General features: G+C 52.7%; 9 protein-coding genes across 9 annotated transcripts; 5 read left to right on the top strand and 4 right to left on the bottom strand.

The window, feature by feature from the left end:
- Positions 1-298: 298 nt before the first annotated feature.
- On the top strand, positions 299-2,079 carry J4E85_011432 (uncharacterized protein; the record flags this gene model as incomplete). The annotated part of the gene is made up of 4 exons (XM_051475635.1): positions 299-409; positions 467-1,157; positions 1,219-1,704; positions 1,766-2,079. The coding sequence occupies 4 exons, from the start codon at positions 299-301 to the stop codon at positions 2,077-2,079; spliced, it is 1,602 nt and encodes a 533-aa protein (XP_051320528.1).
- An 859-nt stretch (positions 2,080-2,938) lies between these two features.
- J4E85_011431 (uncharacterized protein) lies at positions 2,939-5,383 on the top strand (the record flags this gene model as incomplete). Its single annotated transcript, XM_051475634.1, has 2 exons — positions 2,939-3,065; positions 3,117-5,383. 2 exons carry the CDS (start codon positions 2,939-2,941, stop codon positions 5,381-5,383), a joined length of 2,394 nt encoding a protein of 797 aa, XP_051320527.1.
- A 241-nt stretch (positions 5,384-5,624) lies between these two features.
- On the top strand, positions 5,625-6,884 carry J4E85_011430 (uncharacterized protein; the record flags this gene model as incomplete). Its single annotated transcript, XM_051475633.1, has 1 exon — positions 5,625-6,884. The coding sequence occupies one exon, from the start codon at positions 5,625-5,627 to the stop codon at positions 6,882-6,884; it is 1,260 nt and encodes a 419-aa protein (XP_051320526.1).
- Positions 6,885-7,170: 286 nt separating this feature from the next.
- On the bottom strand, positions 7,171-7,600 carry J4E85_011429 (uncharacterized protein; the record flags this gene model as incomplete). The annotated part of the gene is made up of 3 exons (XM_051475632.1): positions 7,171-7,318; positions 7,369-7,487; positions 7,541-7,600. 3 exons carry the CDS (start codon positions 7,598-7,600, stop codon positions 7,171-7,173), a joined length of 327 nt encoding a protein of 108 aa, XP_051320525.1.
- A 484-nt stretch (positions 7,601-8,084) lies between these two features.
- J4E85_011428 (uncharacterized protein) lies at positions 8,085-9,033 on the bottom strand (the record flags this gene model as incomplete). Its single annotated transcript, XM_051475631.1, has 2 exons — positions 8,085-8,437; positions 8,490-9,033. 2 exons carry the CDS (start codon positions 9,031-9,033, stop codon positions 8,085-8,087), a joined length of 897 nt encoding a protein of 298 aa, XP_051320524.1.
- A 442-nt stretch (positions 9,034-9,475) lies between these two features.
- J4E85_011427 (uncharacterized protein) lies at positions 9,476-11,248 on the bottom strand (the record flags this gene model as incomplete). The annotated part of the gene is made up of 2 exons (XM_051475630.1): positions 9,476-10,838; positions 10,935-11,248. 2 exons carry the CDS (start codon positions 11,246-11,248, stop codon positions 9,476-9,478), a joined length of 1,677 nt encoding a protein of 558 aa, XP_051320523.1.
- A 2,807-nt stretch (positions 11,249-14,055) lies between these two features.
- TIM10 (protein transporter tim10) lies at positions 14,056-14,438 on the top strand (the record flags this gene model as incomplete). The annotated part of the gene is made up of 2 exons (XM_051475629.1): positions 14,056-14,147; positions 14,243-14,438. The coding sequence occupies 2 exons, from the start codon at positions 14,056-14,058 to the stop codon at positions 14,436-14,438; spliced, it is 288 nt and encodes a 95-aa protein (XP_051320522.1).
- Positions 14,439-15,231: 793 nt separating this feature from the next.
- J4E85_011425 (uncharacterized protein) lies at positions 15,232-17,366 on the bottom strand (the record flags this gene model as incomplete). The annotated part of the gene is made up of 2 exons (XM_051475628.1): positions 15,232-16,386; positions 16,434-17,366. 2 exons carry the CDS (start codon positions 17,364-17,366, stop codon positions 15,232-15,234), a joined length of 2,088 nt encoding a protein of 695 aa, XP_051320521.1.
- A 476-nt stretch (positions 17,367-17,842) lies between these two features.
- On the top strand, positions 17,843-19,368 carry J4E85_011424 (uncharacterized protein; the record flags this gene model as incomplete). Its single annotated transcript, XM_051475627.1, has 2 exons — positions 17,843-17,938; positions 17,995-19,368. The coding sequence occupies 2 exons, from the start codon at positions 17,843-17,845 to the stop codon at positions 19,366-19,368; spliced, it is 1,470 nt and encodes a 489-aa protein (XP_051320520.1).
- Positions 19,369-19,495: the final 127 nt, after the last annotated feature.

Here is a 19,495-nt window from a genome sequence, read left to right as displayed (position 1 = left end):
CAGTGGCCATGGCTCAAGCAAGCAACGCCATCTTGTCACACCTTGAAGTCCATCTCCAACATCGCAAGCCTCTGACGATACGGGATCGATGCTTCCACGGCCGCAATTTACAAACATGCGCCTTTCCAACACTCGCTAAAGATATCCCACCACCAAGCGCCACAGGATCGCCTAGTGCTGATGTACTCCGCTTAAGTGCCAAGATGCCACGATCGGGGGGCCTGGATCAGCACAACCTCATATACCTGGGTACTTCAAACCTCCATACATAGCAGACCTTACACTTTAGCTCTTCACAATGGCTCTTCGTGACCTACCATGGGTGACGATACTCTTCTCTGGCATCATTGCGGCGCTCGCATATGGCGTAATGAGACTGATCCAAGTTCGGCGTTTCTACAAAGATGTCGTAAGTTGGCAGTATCCGGCACGGGCTACAAACAAGACAGTACTGACAGCAGATCAGCCCAAACCGCCTCATAGCTTCTTCTTCGGCCATTTGAAGCTGCTCGGCGAGACCTTCAAATCGTTACCCAGCGATGTACATTATCAGGCAGCGGTGGTTACGATCGCCAGAAAGTACAATATGCCAGGTGTCTTCTACCTCGATTTGTGGCCTGCCTCATTTCAGCAAGTTGTGGTGACAGATCCGGATGTTGCACTTGACATGACAGTCATCCGGAATCACCCCAAACATGAAATGGAGGCAACAATGGTCGACCCCTTGATTGGAAGCGGCAACATCGTCACAACGAACGGACCACAATGGAAGTATCTCCACAAGATGTTGAGTCCTGCTTTCGCCACTTCGCACATCACCAACATGAGGCCGATGGTTGCTGACGAGGTTATGAAGTTTCGGTCGAAACTTTCCGAGAAAGCTGAATCGGGTGAGGTTTTCAGGTTGGAGGACCATACTCTGTGCATGACGTTTGATGTCATATCGACTATGACCTTTGGCCGATCTCTTGACGCGCAGACCAAAGGTAGCCCTGCTCTGCAGCACTTTGAAAAGATGTGCCGTGCTTTTATGATCACGCGAGAGTCTCATAACTATATCCGCAACTTCTTCGTCAACCGGATGGTTTTCGCCGAACGCGCAAAGTTTGATGCTATTGTGGAAGGGCTCATCAACGAGAGATTCGAGATAGTCAAACGTAAGAAGCCCAATGAAGTCCCTGCATACTTGAACTTCGTGCGGCTAACACATAGCTGCAGGCGACAAGCTCGATCTCTCGGAGAAGCGAGGACTAGGGATCATGGACCTCATCTTGCGAGACTATATCGCAGAGCGACAGGGTGACGTAATGGAGCTCGACCCCCAATTCACCAAAGATGCTCTCACACAAGTAAAGACTCTTTTGATCGCTGGACTTGGAACTACGTCGGATACCATCTGTTTCGGAGCTATGCTGCTTAGCGTTCACCCTGAAGTGGTACAAAGGATGCGCGAAGAGCACGACCGTGTTTTCACCCCTGGTATCGAAGCGACGTACGAGATGCTTAAAAGGGAGCCGTATAAGCTGAATGAGCTCACCTATACGAACAACGTCATCAAGGAAGTCCTGAGGTTCTATCCGATAGGAAATACCGCACGCAAGGGCATCGATACTCTCACGTACCAGGGCCGCGAATGGCCGACCAAAGATCGCATGATCTGCCCCGTCCAACTGGCTATGCATATGGATCCAGCGATATTCCCAGGCAAGTGACATCTATCGATCCTTCTTTGTAACACACATCCGGTGGCTAATGCTTCGTCCAGACCCGCTCAAGTTCGACCCAGATCGGTTTACACGAGAAGACCATCCGCGGCACGCCTGGCGTCCGTTCGAGAGAGGACCGCGTGCGTGTCTGGGCCAACCGCTGGCTATGGACGAGTTCGTGATCGTATTCCTGCTGACAATACGCGATTTCGACTTTACTTGTGCGGATCTGAAACCCAACAAGACGCCTCGAGCAGAGTGGAATAATCTGGATCTGACATTCGGTGATCGCGCCTACCAGGAATTTGTCTTCGAGGCCAAACCACGAGACGGCATGCCGATGACCGTTAAGAAGTCTAACTGGCCACAGTAAGCGCGGCAACGGCTGCCAATTCGGGTCAATAGACGACATCAGTGGCGGTCGCTAGTATGGACCATCCCAGGGCTCCTGCTCCGCAACGCATGTGTGTATGTATTGACTCGGGAGGGGCGGATGGTGGATTGGGGTCGACGTGTCATGGGAAATTAGGAAATGTGCCATGGTTGTCATACGGTCAAGTCTTATTGTCTGATGCACGTTGACAAACTGCCGCGCGACACTGACGGAACCTGGGGTAGGTAACTTCCAAGGTTGGAAGCATGGCTGTTGAGGCATAAGCAAATACCATCAAGGTTCCATCCCGTCTTCCGTCAGCCCACATTGGCGCATCCCTTGCGGATGCTCGGCTGATGCTTATGCGAGACCATCCTGCAATTCCAGTATTTCACCGACGTTTTGGACGTGTAGTTGCCGTGCCTTAAACTTACCGCTTCTCGGGTGTGATGCTTACAGTCGTAGATTTACATTCAGCCTGAATGCATAGCCAGGCGCAGCCAATCGGAGGGCGGGGAGATCCACATAGCGCGAACCCCTCACAGATTTTGCAAGTACCATGGGGCTCCGCATGCGGCTCGGGTACACTCTTGGCTGCCGTATGCCTCTGGGCCAAGCATCGGGAGTGGCTTCGGACACAAGACTGGCTCGGCGCTCGGAAATAAGTGGACTTGCGACCGCTGCTCAACCGCGTGGCCGACGAGACCATGACGTACAGGAATCGTGGGCTGTGGTGTTTACCAACCGCGTGCTGACGCAGGGTCGGTGACTACGGCTATTTACTGTGCTATAAGATATGGAGTGAGGACGACGACGAGCTGCATCCGGACCATCCGAACCAAATCAGACAACCGGCGTCATGTTTACCTCGACGCGTGCGCTGCAAGTGTTGGCCTTCGCTGCGACAGGAGCGTATGCTCAATACGTATTCCCGGACTGCAGCAGTGGACGTTTGAGCAATGAGACCATCTGCGATCCTTCGGCGTGTACGTTCATCTCCACTCACACAACATTTTGGCCATACTAATGCTTTGCAGCTCCGCTAGCTCGTGCGAGAAACCTCGTGTCTCTCTACACTCTCGAGGAGAAGATCAACGCTACGAGCAGTGGCTCCCCAGGCGTTGCTCGTCTTGGCATACCACCTTACCAGTGGTGGAACGAGGGTCTTCACGGCATTGCTGGCCCTTACACCAACTTCAGCGATGAGGGAGAGTTTAGCTACTCCACCTCGTTCCCCCAGCCCATCTTGATGGGTGCGGCTTTCGACGATGAACTCATCACCGAGGTTGCAAAGGTCATCTCCACCGAAGCGCGTGCTTTCAACAACGCGAACAGGACTGGTCTTGACTTCTGGACACCCAACATCAACCCGTTCCGTGACCCTCGCTGGGGACGTGGACAGGAGACACCCGGTGAAGACTCCTACCATCTGTCTTCTTACGTCCAGGCCTTGATCCACGGTCTTCAGGGTGACGCGTCTGACCCGTACAAGCGTGTTGTCGCAACTTGCAAGCACTTCGCAGGTTATGACGTTGAGGACTGGAACGGAAACCTTCGCTACCAGAACGACGTTGAGATCTCTCAGCAGGATATGGTTGAGTACTATCTCGTTCCATTCCAGGCATGTGTCCAGGCGAACGTCGGTGCTTTCATGTGCAGCTACAATGCAGTCAATGGTGCCCCACCATGTGCCGACCCTTACTTGCTGCAGACCATTCTGCGTGAGCACTGGGGCTGGACGAATGAAGAGCAATGGGTCACATCCGACTGCGATGCTGTTCAGAACGTCTACCTCCCGCATCAGTGGTCATCATCTCGTGGTGGCGCTGCTTACGACTCCCTGAAGGCTGGTACCGATCTTACGTGCGGTACTTACATGCAGGAGCACCTCCCCGCTGCTGTCCAGCAAGGTCTTCTCGACGAAGCTGTTCTTGACCAGGCCCTTGTCCGCCAGTACTCCTCGCTCGTTCGTCTTGGCTACTTCGACTCTGCAGATAACCAGCCATACCGCCAGCTCGGCTTTGACGCGGTTGCTACCAACGCTTCGCAGGCACTTGCACGCAGAGCCGCTGCCGAGGGTATCGTTCTGCTGAAGAACGATGGTACTCTGCCGCTCTCTGTCGATTCGTCTATGTCTATCGGCCTTTTCGGTGACTGGGCGAACGCAACCGATCAGCTCCTTGGTAACTACGCCGGTGTCGCTACATACCTTCACTCTCCTCTGTACGCTCTCGAACAACTCAACGTTACCATCAACTATGCTGGCGGAAACCCTGGTGGCCAGGGCGACCCAACGACCAACCGTTGGTCCAACCTCTATGGCGCGTACTCTACCAGCGACGTGCTAATGTATGTCGGCGGTATCGACAACAGCGTTGAGGCGGAAGATGACGACCGTACTTACCTCACCTGGACTGGAGCTCAGCTCGATGTCATCAGCCTGCTCGCCGACACCGGAAAGCCAGTCATCGTTGTGGTCACTGGAGGTGGACAGATTGACAACACTCCTCTCGTCAACAACCCCAACATCTCTGCCATTCTCTGGGCCGGATACCCTGGTCAGGACGGAGGTTCTGCCATCATCGATATTGTTACTGGAAAGACTGCTCCCGCTGGACGTCTCCCTACGACTCAGTACCCCTCCAACTACATTGCCCAGGTCTCCATGATGGACATGAACATGCGCCCTGGTGAGAACAACCCTGGTCGCACCTACAAGTGGTACAACGGTTCCGCCGTCTACGAGTTCGGCCACGGTCTGCACTACACCAACTTCTCCGCTGAGGTCACTAGCGAGCTTCAACAGAGCTACGCCATCTCTGCCCTCACTCAGAACTGCAACAGCACTGGAGGTTTCCTCGAGCGTTGCCCCTTCGTATCTGTCGATGTCGAGGTCTCCAACGATGGCGACGTTAGCTCTGACTATGTTACTCTTGGCTACATTGCTGGAGAGTTTGGTCCTGCGCCCCACCCCAAGAAGTCGCTTGTCTCTTACAAGCGTCTCCACAACATCGCTGGAGGCTCTTCCGCCACTGCGACTCTCAACCTCACTCTTGCGTCTCTTGCCAGAGTTGACGAGATGGGCAACAAGGTCTTGTACCCCGGTGATTACACCATGATGATCGACAACCACCCGCTTGCGAGCGTCAACTTTACCTTGACTGGAGAGCATGCGATGCTAGACATGTGGCCTCAGCGTCCCAACCAGACTGCTCAGGGCGTCGAGTACGTTGGTGACTACTGGTACGGAGGTTACGGCAGCGATTATGGCGCTGAGCCTGCGGAGTTCCAGAGCACCATGTAAATGGACTTTCGTATACCTATACATATGAAATGTACATAGCAATCTACCAAGTGACTGCAATTCTTCCTGATCACTTGCAACATGTGAATCTACTTCCATCTTCATCTCACCTTCACCGTCGAACTTGCGCTCGGACCATAATGTTTGTTTGCTACACCGACTGGCTCTTTCCACCTTTTGTCATTGGCTCCTTCCCACACGTTTTCCCAGCCCCGATACTGAACGGCCGATCAAGACAGCGATGACGTTTTGCGACGAGTGCGACAACGAGAGCACACTGCGTTGCAGTGGTTGCGGCTCAAGCTGGTACTGCTCCAAAGAGTGCCAGAAGAAGGCGTGGCCTCTTCACAAGATCCTTTGCAAATCTACCAAGGATTTCCAAGACCGCCCCGAAGCCGAAGGACCTGACGAGAAATACACCCGCGCTATCTACTTCCATCCTGACGAAGCCGCGCCACGATTCGTGTGGCTCAAGACTATGACCAAAGATGGAGAGTACGGACACCCTTGCCTCGCAGCTTGCCCCGGTGCGCTAGCCGCCATCAATGAGAAAGAAGCAGAGTCTGGAGAAGAGATTGGTATGACAGATATGAAGATCCGGCATAATCACGCGCTCGCCCGTCGTCTCCCGTACAACTTATTCCTGTCCTACCGCGAGAACTTTCTCCACGATGGATCGACACACAACATGGCCATCGACAAGATCATCGACCCCAACTCTCCTCACCTACACGCCTGGCGAGGTCCGATGATTGCGTATGGGACTGATGCCTTCGACGACGTCCCTTTCAGTCAAGATCCGTCTTACAGCCAAGATCTCGGTCCTTCCGACCTTCGTATCATCGCACACAAGCTCAACACATACTACTTCAAGTACGCTGTTGGCCCGACGATTGAGGATATTAAACAAGAGTTGAGTAGCGTAGTCGGCGTACGCATCAACTGCGATGGTGATGTCGAAGTTGAAGGCCGCCCTCGCTATGAGCCTGTGGAACTTTCGGCCTACCGTTCGTTCTTCCACGCAGCCACCGATGTCTCAAAGCACATTGAACTACCCTTTACTGTTCAGCGCATTCCTGGAAGTGTCGTCAAATGGAAACAGCGACCAGAGACTCCGTCGGGCAACACGTCTTGGGTCAATGTTGCTGGTACATTCCTTAACATTGGCTGTAAGCCCGAGCGTGCGGACACCGGTTTCAATTGGGGCTTCGCGCCACCAGAATGGCAGAATGACGTTGGTTCGGTTGTCGTCATGCGCAAAGACAAGAGGCGTCTCCTTCCGATACATGTCTTCGCTCTCGCCGACTATCATCAGCATCGCCTCATGGATGTCTTCGAGTCGGAGGGGGAGAGTGTGCATTCAGATAAGGAGCCTGAGCTGAAGCGCGACAAGGCGTGGATCATGAAGCAAATCACCAAGGACAAGTTCGAGGAGTACTTCATGGCTTGGAAGTCGGGAATGACAGAGGAGGTGCCCCGCATCTCGCCTTACGACTTCTAGTATTGGTGTGAGCTCGGCGCCAGGCAACGTGGGCTTTGTCTTCTCGTTCAGAGATCTATCATGTCGAAGTTGGCGTCCATATCCGGCTTGTAGTACCTGAAGCAGATGACGCGCGCACAGTTCCCATGGATGTTAGCAATAGTTTCGAGGTAGGTCGTTACCTAGCTAGTCATTAGTAAAGCTCGACCGATACAACATGAATCCACTCAGACCACACTCTCGTTGCATAGGCTTGGTGATGTAAACTCTTCCTTCATTATCGTCTAATTTATGTTCTTCCCATCACCTACAACTTGCTCTTAAAACCGCCTACATCCTTAACAATCATAACCGACATCGGCTCCCTAAGTAGATCCTCTCCGTTGACCGCCGCTTGTAGCTTCTTCAATCCCGCGCTCTTGGCGTGGAACATCAGAGCATCTTTGTCCGCATATCTGATGACTATCAGTTTTGAATCTCCCCAAAGCTTTGCAGCGTGACTTACGTTTCGAAGATGACAAAGCTCGGCGCGTCGCCCTTGGTTTCGCGCTGTAGGTGATACCGGGTGGTGCCGGGTTCGGTGGCTTTTACTTCTTGGGCTGCGATGTTGAGCAGTTCCTCTACCTAGGGAGGGCATTAGTTGTTTATACTTGTCGGGGTACCAATTGCACGCGTACCCTGTCTTGGTTGCCAGGCTTGGGCTTGAGGATGGCGATGATTTCGTAGCCTCTGGACATGATGACGTAATGTTCGACGCGCAATTGTTGGCTTGGAGAAATGCAAATGTTTCAGCGCGTGAAAGAGCTATAATATGCAGGAATATTGAGAGATACGGGATATTCTGATAATGCAGCCAAGCCAGAGGTCGCGTCGTTGAGCTCGTCGCCGTCAGCTTACTTTCTCCGCTTTTCCCCAAAGGAGCCGAAAGATGCCGAGGCACGTTTCGAATATACCACTACCCTGCCCCCACACTCCTGTCAGTATCAACCCAGCTCGCGGTCCCTGCTCGGGAGTTTAAACGCAAACCCATGGCGCTTGCGCGTCCGCGAACGCCTAACTTGCTGAGAAGGGCCAGCAGGTTGAAACGTCTCCAGTCCGAGCTTATCAACTGCTATGTAGGACGCTGATAAGTTCATTTCATAGACTTTGGCCAGTATTCAGTGTTCAATGCTCAGCACTCATTGTGAATGACTTCTCTTCCAGTCCGTAAAAGACTTTTCGTTACATATCGTTGCCGCTGCCAGCGCTTTCCGGCTCGATGACTGCTCTAGCTGCAAGATCGTACTTGTCGCCCTCCCGCAGGAAGTAAAACCTCGCGTTGGACGGCGGCAGAGGCCTCTCCCAGCTTCCTTCTCTCGACCAGAAACTACCATCGTATACCAGTGCGTACGTGCTGCCGATGACTTCCATCTCGTTCTTGTTGACCACCAGCGCAGTATCTTCGTCGATTGCCAATCCTAGCAGCTCCGGGTAGGCGTTCAGGATCTCAAACATATCGAAGTGTCTGTTGCGTACTAGAACGTGCTGATCGATGGCCGAGTTCTTGAGATATCCAAAGCCGACGGTATGATCGCCTGCAGACCTCGTTAGCTTTTTTCTTCTATGACATGTATCCGAGAGGCTCACCTATCATGACAGTGTTGTTTGCGGTATCACCACGAGCAAGGAAACTGCCAATGATACTCGCGCCAGCACTAGACCCTGAGATAACACCCCCAGCATCGAGGACGTCCTGGAACGCTGCTTCGGTTTTGGTGCCAGCGTAGGCATCCACGAGCCTCCATTGTCTACCTCCACCGAAGAAGACGCCCTTCGCACTCAACAACGGCGCAATGAACTCGTCGGTATTGGCAACCGCGGGATCATATGTATGCAATACCGTCACGTTGGTGGCACCATATTTGCGGAACGCTACTGCGGTCGTAAAGTTCTGGTCGTATGTATCCTCGCCGCCTGCCGTGGGAACCACAACAATCGATGCGTCGGGGCCGCCAGCAAGGGCAATGATGCGCTGGTAAATGCTCTCGCTCTGCAAATTCCCTCCAACGATTACGAGGTGGCCGTTTTCTGGACCGACATAGGTTGTGGTGGTGCCATTCGTTCCGTAGATGGGAGTCGCGATGGCCGTAACCGCAAGAGCAGCGGTATAGAAGAAAGTGGTAAGCCGCATGATGAATACGTTGATACCCGACGGAATGAATAGCACTCAATGCGAAAGCCTACTACATATACCGTACATCGTCAGTGACGGCATCTTATCACATAGTTGATGCTGGGCATCGCATCATCGTGGGTCTTGATCCAATTGGGCGGAGATCGACAGCACCTGCCTGAAAGGTATTAAAACCTCAACGGCAACCCCACTCATCCATTTCCCGGGGCATTGGCACGGAGATGCGCGGCGCAAGATGGAATAGTTTCGCACGGAATTAGTGATTTGAAGATGGAATTTGGTACGATCTGGTGAGATGAGTGAAAACACGCGGGGCGCTAAGCGAGGTGATGATGTCACGCGTTCGATACCTTCGATTTCTGGATATGATAGATTACTGCTACCATCTCTTTTAAAACAATCCATCGCCTACCCTAAGTTGGAAGAGATTGGCATTCGTTCACCATTCGGCGTAGCTGGGCCTACGAGGCCAGATCATGAGTGTCAAGCTGTCCCACATTTTGCCAAGCGATATACAGCCTTCTGGGTGAAGAAACTCTTCCTGGTATCGCAAGCTTTGTTTGTATCTCATCGCTTTCTTCGATATCGATTCTTGATTTTTGAACACCTCAGACTGGTCTGGTAACATCCTGATGACATCATCCGCGTGGTAGACGAGCTCCACTGGATGACCCTTGCCGTTGATGTAGACAGCCGGACAGCGCCCATGCTTTCTGTAGTCCTTGTCCTCGAAGACTTGAGACAGAACGATGAATACATTCAGTCTCAGCTGTTTGAGTGTGAATGAGAACTGGGTGTTGCTGCTGACACCGTCGCGTGATGAGCGCAACCGAACAGTTATGACCATGGAAGGGCGCGATTGATATGTGGCCCGAAGCAGCTCGACTATGTTGATGCGAACATCATCTAGATTCTGATCCTCCGGCCGAACACTAATTCCAAGCAAAAGCTGGAAGTTTCTAGCCAAGAGGTCGATGTCGCTGGCGAAACCGTGTGGCCAGAGTTGAGCTTCATTTCTTGAGTCGGCTCTTACCATACGCAATCTCTCTATATGTGAGAATCCGCCGAAATTGGGTCGGAGACCTTCTGAAGCGAGCATGAAGACGATCGAAGTGGTTGCATACGCGTGGTATAGGGCGTCTGACCGTAGCTTGCGATTGACACGGAACACAGGGGACTTCCACGGCGGCAGTATCGTAGAGAGTGGACTAGCGAAGAGCTTTACGGTAGGCTGGACTGCATATGCAATGATAGCATGATAAACGGATGCAGGTAAAGCTGAGAGCTCTGGTGTCCGCGGAATTTGGCTCATAGTGACTACCTTCCCTTCATCTGAGCATGAGAAAGTAGATTGCACGTTCTCTTCGGGGGTGGTGCTTGCGAAGGCAACTGTGCCCATGGTCCCTTCAACCCTCAAGATCACCGATGCAAGTAGATTTGAATACCGTCTGAGGTTTAGCTGGTCTTCCTGAGCGATGGATCTGAAAGCGTTGTTGAATATGGCGGGCGTATTGTTATAACTTGAAGTCTCGATCGAGACTTGTAGCATTGCTCCAGACTCGGTCCAAAGCAATCGTAACAACGGCAGCAAGTCGAGAGCGACTACCCAAGTGGGGCCGTGATCTTCCTCCAGCTCGGAAGACAAAGCGGCGTAATCGATGGTGACATGTTTCAGGAATTGCGCCCGAGGACCTAGTTGTTTGGACCATCTCTTGAAATAAGCCTGTTCGTACCAGGATGACACGAAGAAGTGGTTCCGTTGATATAGAACGCTGGCAGCTTCCCAGTAGACTTGACGACAGCTGAAAAGTAGCCCAAAATTCAGTGCCACTTCTGATGTGACTCCTCCCCAAGGTGCGCCCGTGTCCCATACACAAAGTCGTTCATCAAAGACGTACAGTAGCTCGTATATCTGATTTCGGATCTCTGAGGGGAGCGAGATGAAAGAATGTGCGCTTGCGTCCGCTGGTAATGAGTACGTTTCTGGGATTGCCCTAACCCTGTCTTTCTTGTTGGACTTTGCGGTGGTTGATTGCTTGGCTCTGTCATGTGCTAACAGGAGACTTGATATGGCCGTGTGCTGTTGGAGGCCAAAATTTCCGTTGGGGTTGTTCGAGCCGAGAAGCGCCTCCAGTAGAAGTGACTTGCCATACCCCCCGTCGCCCATAAGGCTTCCTGCATTTGGATCGCGTCGACCCATCAGAGTTTCCATGGCGGAACTGATGATGTGTAAGAAACAGTCGAGTGTAAAGTGTAGAGGAAGTTACGAAGAGTAGAAGACAAGCAGTAGCAATCCATCAGGGATATAGGAAGTAGAAGTCACACCCTGTGCGTTTTTACCTACACAGGCAGCCACTTACCGCATGCGGCCTCGTACGCAACCTCGCCGCTCTCACCTCGGAAAGTGGGTCCTCGTCAAGGCGCCCAATTACTCACCACGCAGCTCTCAGACCTTCACCCCATAGCGCGATCCTCAAATCATCCCACACCCTGATCAAGCTACCCGGAACTCGATTTTCGTCATCAGTCATCTCCTTACCCTCCCAAGCCTTCCCCCCCACAGGCACTAAATGCTTGAGCCACCTAGCGTAATGCTTACCACGCTCCTCTGCTTTTGTTGGGTTGCTCATATCGTGGGTGGCGCCGTGAAACCTCGGCCCTCGGGGCTTGTTTCGATACGTGATCTCTACGGCGGTGCCGACGCCGTTGATGTAGACGTTTGGACAAGTCCATGTCAACCTGCCGGGCTGGGCTTCCAGTACGTGAGACAGGATAACGAAAGCGTTAAGCTGTACACGGCGGAGGGTGAAGGCGCTTTCGTAGTGCGCCGTGTGACCATCTTTCCCAGGGCAAGTAAGTACGCATTTGATGGTGGCATTAAAAGGTTCGTCCCATGTTGTCGTTTTGAGTAAGTCGATGATGCTGATCCGTAAGCTCTCTAATGGCGTTCTCTCGCAGAGATCGAATCGAAACTCAAATTGGACAGCCTTCATCCACCGCAAGATTGTTCGTGCGTCTTTCGTAGCCGTTGTCTGAGCCGCCTTCGCCTGATTGTCGTTACGTCGTTGCCTAGCTTCACGAGCCAGTCGCCAAGACATCATCTTTCTATCAACCACTCTTTCGGAATACGTCACCGACAAAATCTTACGTTGTCCGGCGGCTGCTCTGGTGGTGGCCCTGGCTAATCTCTTGCCAGATCTCCGTTTTGTTTCTTCTTTGACTCTGTGAACCGTCTCTGGGTTTGTCGTGGCGGCCGTCCGAATGTCGAGCACGTCCATTCTCAGCCAAAAGAACAGGTGTGACATGTCTCCGTATGTTGCGCGTTTCGTATGAAGATTCGTAACAAATGTGAACGTGTTCGAAATGTAGATACTAGGTACGACAACGCCGAGGAGTCTTGGACGCTCCTTGACAAGGTTGAGCAGTAGAAATTTCGGAAATATGCTTGTCTTCGAACCGAGGACGACAACTACGCTCTCAAGTAAGCTTAGTGCGTATTCGCGAATTGTCCCCAGGACATCTGGTGGGAGGAAGAAGAGATTGGAGGTCGATTGGACGTGTCTCTTGTGGATTACCCAACTGTCTTCAGGAACTTTGAAGTTTATATTGGGCGCCAGACAACCAGTGATGGTGCGCCATCTGATGTTACCTTTGATTACAGACCTGTCAAACGTGATGCACGAAAGACGGCGGCCTAAATCGCCAAGTCTACGAAGATCAAGTGGATCTTGTGTCACAAGTGTGTACACCGTTCCTTCCAGTAAGTCTTGATCCGGAGCATCTCTCCAATGAGGATAACCCAAACGTAGGCGAGCGTTCGTGTAGTCTGGTACCGACGGAATTGGCGGTGATCGTGGACTCAACGTGAAGTCAACCCACAATATTGCTTGAGGCGAGCCAACCATGCTGCTTAGTAAAGGGAGGAGATCTATACGCTTGTGGTGGTCGTTGTGATAGGGAAGGGGCGGTACAGACAGATCGACAACGACTGCTCGCAAGAGCGGGGTCTCTGATCGAAAATGCTTCAGCCAGGAACGTACAAATGGCAGGTGGTCCCTCTCCCGGAAGGGCAAGAAGTTACGCCGATTTTTGAACATGACTGTCGTCCCGTTCAGGATCACACCCATGCCTTCGCGGTAGATCTGTCGGCAACACCGAAGCAGCTGTACAGACGGTATGTTACAGAAGAAAACGGAATTGTTGGTTCCCATACGTGGTGATGCGTTCATTGGCCTGCCGTCATCCGTTGAAGCGGCCGTGTGCGTGACCAATATAGCATGATTAAAGTCATCGAAGACGTATTCGTAGATCTGATTTCGCAGCTCAGAAGGAAAACTCGTGAGGAAGCTATGATTTGTCGAAGTTGGTTGCTTACGGATGCGTGATCTGGAGTTCATCGTGGCGGAAACAAAGAGATGAGCCCAGAGATGGGTTGTGAGGAGGCATCCATGGATACTTGTAGGAGCAGCGAGCGTGGGCTTTGTGGTATCTGAAGTTTGTCAAACAGCAATATATGTTCAGCTGGACAGGAAAAGCTTGAAGTCGTTGATTTTGAATATCTCATCGAGATATGAACAGTGTCTCTCCTTCATTGCAGGATCCCGGATACTCATATTGATGACGGCGAACGCGAGTCTAGTCATTGCGCCGGACGCCCGGGGTTCAGGAGGTGATAGATGCGGCTGATGGCTGAAAGAGCGAATGGAAAACGTAAAGCGACGTGCTGAGTAGCCATGACTGCGAAGTTTGCCCAAAGACGCAGAGGCGAACTGATGGTTGGCATACCGCGTCATCAAGCCTCCTCGCCGCACGTCCCCCACCGCGCACCCAGCTCCAAATTCCTGCTCGCGCGACATCATCGCCCGCCGTCACCCATGTCCAAATCCATCACCACGGCCACTCCACCCCAACAAGCCACCACGCACCCGTCCCGTACCTACCAACCCAACCAACTCGCCAATTGCGCACTTCTCTCACCTACCCTAGAAAGGAAACAACCATCCACCACCCAACATGTCAATGTTCTTCGGTCAAAAACCCCAAATCTCTTCGGAGCAAAAGATTGCACAGGCCGAAGCGGAAATCGACATGGTTTCCGACATGTACAGCCGGTACGTCTGAATCGCTCTCCCCCAACCCTCCCTTCCTCCTCCCTTTCACCCTCAAGTCCTCCAAAATCAGCATTTCCTAACTTCCACTGCTCCAGCCTCGTCAAATCCTGCACATCCAAATGCATAGACACATCGTACCGCGAAGCCGATCTCAACAAGGGCGAATCCGTGTGCCTGGACCGCTGCGTATCCAAGTTCTTCGAGGTCAATGTCAAGGTTAGCGAGAAGATGCAGGGTGAGGCGCAAGGAAAGCAGGGTGGTGGCGGTGGCATGTTTGGTGGTGGAATGTAAAGAAGAATACTACAATGAATGCGCGGGGGCTGAGGCTGGATGATATGGATAAACGTCGTGTCTGTTGCTTTGGGCTACAAGAGGTCTTGCATTTGCGAGCAGAAGCGCCACGTTGTCGGGTGACCACGGCTGTGTAGGAGCACCATTGCAGCAAATGTTTCTCTAGTGGGAGATGCTGGAGGGTTGCTTTACATACCCCACTCCAGCCCGTTGATGCGCGACTGTCGACGTGGCCACAGTCCTAGCAATGATATCGCACGATACGAAGGACATGTACAACACAAAGTTTATGTTTTCAATTCGACCGGTCTATGTATCAGGGTATCTCCCAATGTTGCACCTTACGTGTTGGCATGTAAGTGCAGTTCGATCCAGTAACTCAGTGTCCAGTCGTGCAGTCTTTTAACCATTAGGTGATGTCCTTGCTGAATAATGAGCAAGACATCGTGTCGGTCCATGAGCGTGTGCTTTCATAGCATCGCGAAACCATAAACTCATGCAATCGTTGGGTATCGTACAATCGTCCCGCCATAGTGTCTCTCTCATGTGAAAGAAGTGTCGATAAAAGGAAATGGAAGTGTACAAGAGGTCATCTGGTCCGGTAAAATCCGGAAAGCCCAGATCCACGCAACAAGATCAAGTCGTAGATATGACCTTGCGTCAATCATGCAAAGAACGAGCCTTGAACAATAGCCGGATGTGTGTGGTAGCAGAGCATACGAAGCGGTGTTCAAGGCGCGCTATTCTTTGTCAGCTGTTGGTTTATGGGTACATGGAGAATGCTACCATACCTTCAACATGCTGTATGAAAGCCCGGCATAAATCCTCGGCGAATCTCCTCTCTCGATCGTTTGCGTTCAAATTTAGGTAGGAAACTCTTGATGTATCTCGTGGACTCAGCATCCATCGGCGTGGTGTCGAGTAGCTCGCGCAGGCGTGTGAATTCGGACGTGACGCGATCGGCATGATATTCCGCTTCAACAGCGCTCTTCCTCGCTTCCATAGCGCTGATGTTGGCTTTGCGAGAACTATCGGCGGCCGAAATGATACACTGTTTATTTTGTACAGTCAGGACAAGCTCGTCTTCCGCAATGGCTTTCAATCGGAGGGCTTCAGCCCTGGTGTTCAATTGTTGGAGGGTTTCACTTACCTCTGCAATCTCCACGTGACGCAGACGCTCTTGTGAGTTCTCAGGTTGCGCATCTATGCGGTCAACGATGTCGTGAAGCATCTCATCTGCGTGGCTCGGTCTTCCAGACGATGGCTGTTCGGCCGGCGTGGCTCTACCGCTGGGAAATGCAGCGAACATGCCTGGCTGGAAGCTCTTCTTATTAGAGACGTGATCAGACTCAGTCTCCAGCTTCGGTTCAGTCTTTCTAGGCAGATGGACTTTCGAGAGGCTCTTGGAATCGCGCAAGACCTTAGCGAGCGAGCTTCGCGTGCTACTCATGAATCCTTGCTTGGACGCCGCCGCCTCTGGTGATTTTGGGCTTGTCTTCTCACGGTTGAATAGGTTACGAATGCTGCGTTTGGCTTTGATCCTGCTCGTAACAGTTTCTTTATCATGGTTGTCCGGGGGTGTATCTTCTGCAGGTGACGAAGAGACTACAGGTGTGACGTGGCGGCGAAAGGGCTGACGGGCTTTAGGAATTCCACGGCCCAATGCGTTATCAATACTGATCGACCTGGCAGTCTCCGCGGTCCTTGGCTTGGGAGGAGCCTGGGTGTGGACGGTCTCGCGTGAAGGCTCGGCGTGAGGCAGTGACGAAGAACTCAATTCGGCAGCACTGGGGTTTGCGGTCGAGTCGTCCTCGACAGTAGGGTAAATCGAGCTTGGTGAGGGACTCGCGTCTTCGCGTGCTGGTGCTGTCCGCCTGACTTTGCTCACTGTGAGGGAGTCGTCGGGTCCTGGTACAATCGTAGGCTCAGAGAGCTCTTCAAGCTGTTCCTGATCTATCGTTAGCACTGTCACGTCACGTAATCGAGTTCACATACCTGATAGGCGTCCCAGGAATCAACAGGCGGGTCAGAGGAGTCTCGAAGCAACGGTGCGGACCTGGGCTCTGGTGTAGGCGTCGCAGACCTATCTGAGATCGGCGATACACTGCGCTCAGTCTCTACAATTACCTCAGGTGTGTTACCGACAGTTGTCGCGTCTGGGAAGATCATAGACGGAGACGAAGGCAGCTGGGGAGAATGAGCGTCAAGACTAGGCTTCCTCGCTGGCTGCATTGATCGAATGGGGCTGATCTTGACAACCGGACTTCCATTTGCCGTGAGTTCCGCCGTGCTGTGTACTGGCGATGTAGTCGCAATGCTCAAGGATGCTTTGGACGTTGTCGCCCTGGTGATTCGACTAGCAAGAGCACCTAGAGAACGCGGCTGAGGAGTACGCTCTGGTAGTACCGCAGGGATAGCGGGCACTGCCGGAATGGAGTCGCGCTGACCGAGGATGACAGCATCTGCATCGGCAGAGATCGTGAGGATGGGTCCGGTTCCTGAGCTTGAGCCTGACGCCGTCGAATGCCATGAGAGTCGCTTTACCCTGTTGCCTTCCTTGCCATTGGAAGGTGTTTGACGGCCAGAGTTGATCCCGCTTCGCGTAGGGAGCGAGCTCCTCTTCGAACTCAGGCGAGGAGGAATGTTCTCTGGGGCGAGAATGGGCCAGTTCTCCAGGGTTGGGCTCGGCGTAAAGGCATCCACCAAGGTGCGCGCAGCCTTGGGAGGCGAGTTGGGGTCTACCACCTGCGCGACAGGCGGACTCGGCAGCGGTTTCTCACTTTGAGGGCGACGAGGGAGGCGTGAAGTGCCCGTAGGCGTTGTCGTCGCACGCGTTGCCGGCGACAATGCCCTCTCAGGCAGCGGACTTCTCACGCCAAACGAGGCCGGTCGGATGCTGGGTATCTTTGATTTGTTAGCGCCCGTCATGTTAGCATGTGTTGACAGCTTTGACAAGCTGTCAGGAGGTCACAGCAAAGAGGTTCGGCACGTGTCGGCGCGGGGCGGTCGCGATGCGGTGGGAAGGCGGCTGAGATTTCTGTTGTAGCTGCCAAATCTGGAGTTTTGCGCACGGACGCGTCTACTCATAGAGGAGCAGTGATGGTGAAAGAGGAAGTCCGGACACGTGCAGTGCACTCCTACTCTTTCTGGCATCCCTGGTGAAAATCACATACCGTTCCATGATTTCGGTGTCAACTATAATAACCAGTCCCCGGGTTTTGGTCATATTCTCTACATCACCCTGTGCAGTGTGTAGAAGAGAAGGTGTGGAAGTCGCGATGTGTGAGGTCATCAAAGCTTGGGCCACTTCCCGTTTGCGAAGAGGCCAGCCAGACGCGTCCAATACCCCGAACCAATTCATTGCATAGTAGACGACCGACTCGCGCATCGCTCTTTCTAGCATCATGGCGAAGACATACAAGCAAATGAAGGAGGCCTGGGTGTCTGGACACACCGGGAGCTCCGTAGCAGACGTGAACAGCGTCTCGCTCGCAATGCCTGTACCGTACACACACCCACTACTCGAGCAATGCACTCTTACTAACCGCATGCACAGCTGAGCATTCTACTTTGGTCTGTCATCCAGTCGCGCATGCGCCTCTTTACGCCGTACACGCCGCCTGCCTTCCTCGTCGACTTCCTGCTCAACTGCGGTGCCACGTTGTTCGCGACTACCATATACTCCACCTCGCCATGGATCCTGAACCTCCTTTTGCTACTCCCAGCAATCACGTTATACGTCTTCGAGAAACCGGTCGCGGTGAAGGACGCTCCCAGGCCACCGAAGATCGATAAGTCGGAAAAGGACACGAAGCTCGATGCGCTGCCCGTCAAGCCGTTTATAACGAATTACCGTGGCGCGATGATGGTTATAACGTGTGTTGCTATTCTAGCAGTCGACTTCCGCGTCTTTCCGAGGCGCTTCGCGAAGGTGGAGAATTGGGGTACATCGCTCATGGATATGGGTGTGGGATCTTTCGTCTTCACAGCCGGGGTGGTGTCTGTCCGGGCATCTCTCAAGGAAGGAGCTGGTCTTCAGTCGCTGTCACAGCGCTTGACAGCATCAATCAGACACGCCATCCCACTCCTGGTTCTAGGCATCATACGGCTCATCTCTGTAAAAGGACTGGACTATGCCGAGCATGTCACGGAGTATGGTGTACACTGGAACTTCTTCTTCACCCTCGGCTTCCTTCCCCCATTCGCTGCTCTCTTCCAGACGGCCTTTGACTTGGTACCTTCCTACGCCATCCTCTCGTTTACTTTGGCTGCCGTCTACGAGATTGCCTTGGACTGGACTTCCCTCGGATCCTTCATCCTAATAGCCCCACGTACGGATCTCTTCTCTCAGAACAGAGAAGGCATATTCTCTTTCTTCGGCTATCTCGCCATCTTCCTTGCTGGTCAATCGCTGGGCGCCTCCGCACTACCTAGGCAACAGCAGATCCCCAAGGATGCGTCATTCCAGACGAAGCTTCGGCAATCCACATTCGGCAAGCTAATAATGACCTCCATGCTTTGGACAGTGTTGTTCTACTTCTCAACCAGCTACTACGGTCTTCGACTCCCTGTATCGCGCCGCCTAGCCAATCTGCCCTACTTCCTCTGGGTCTCGTCGTTCAACAGCTACCAAATCACCATCTGTTACGCTATCGAAAGTTTCCTCTTTCCGAACTTGTACAAAGCTACGACCAAAAGCGAGGAATCGCGGAGAAGCAGGGATGCTACCAGCACTGTGCTTTATGCTTTCAACCGCAATGGTCTCGCAGTCTTCCTTGTGGCGAATCTACTCACAGGTCTGGTCAACATGACGTTCCCGACCTTGCACATGAGTGTTACGCAGTCCATGGCAATACTCGTCGCATACATTGCCGCTGTCACTGCAGTCGCAGTGGGTCTAGACATGTACAATCTTACTATAAAGCTGTAGGCTTGCTGTTCGTAGACTACTGCAATGCCACTACTTAGGTCTATTGTCGATTTTTCGTGGCCTTGCACTGATCTTACAACATGGTTTGTGACACTCGTGTACATATTTGAGTACGAACTACAAGTCC

Source organism: Alternaria conjuncta, assembly GCF_024043145.1.
Source record: "Alternaria conjuncta strain BMP 0040 chromosome Unknown scaffold_35, whole genome shotgun sequence".
Lineage (NCBI taxonomy): Eukaryota > Fungi > Ascomycota > Dothideomycetes > Pleosporales > Pleosporaceae > Alternaria > Alternaria conjuncta.
This window is presented reverse-complemented; position numbering and strand designations above follow the sequence as displayed.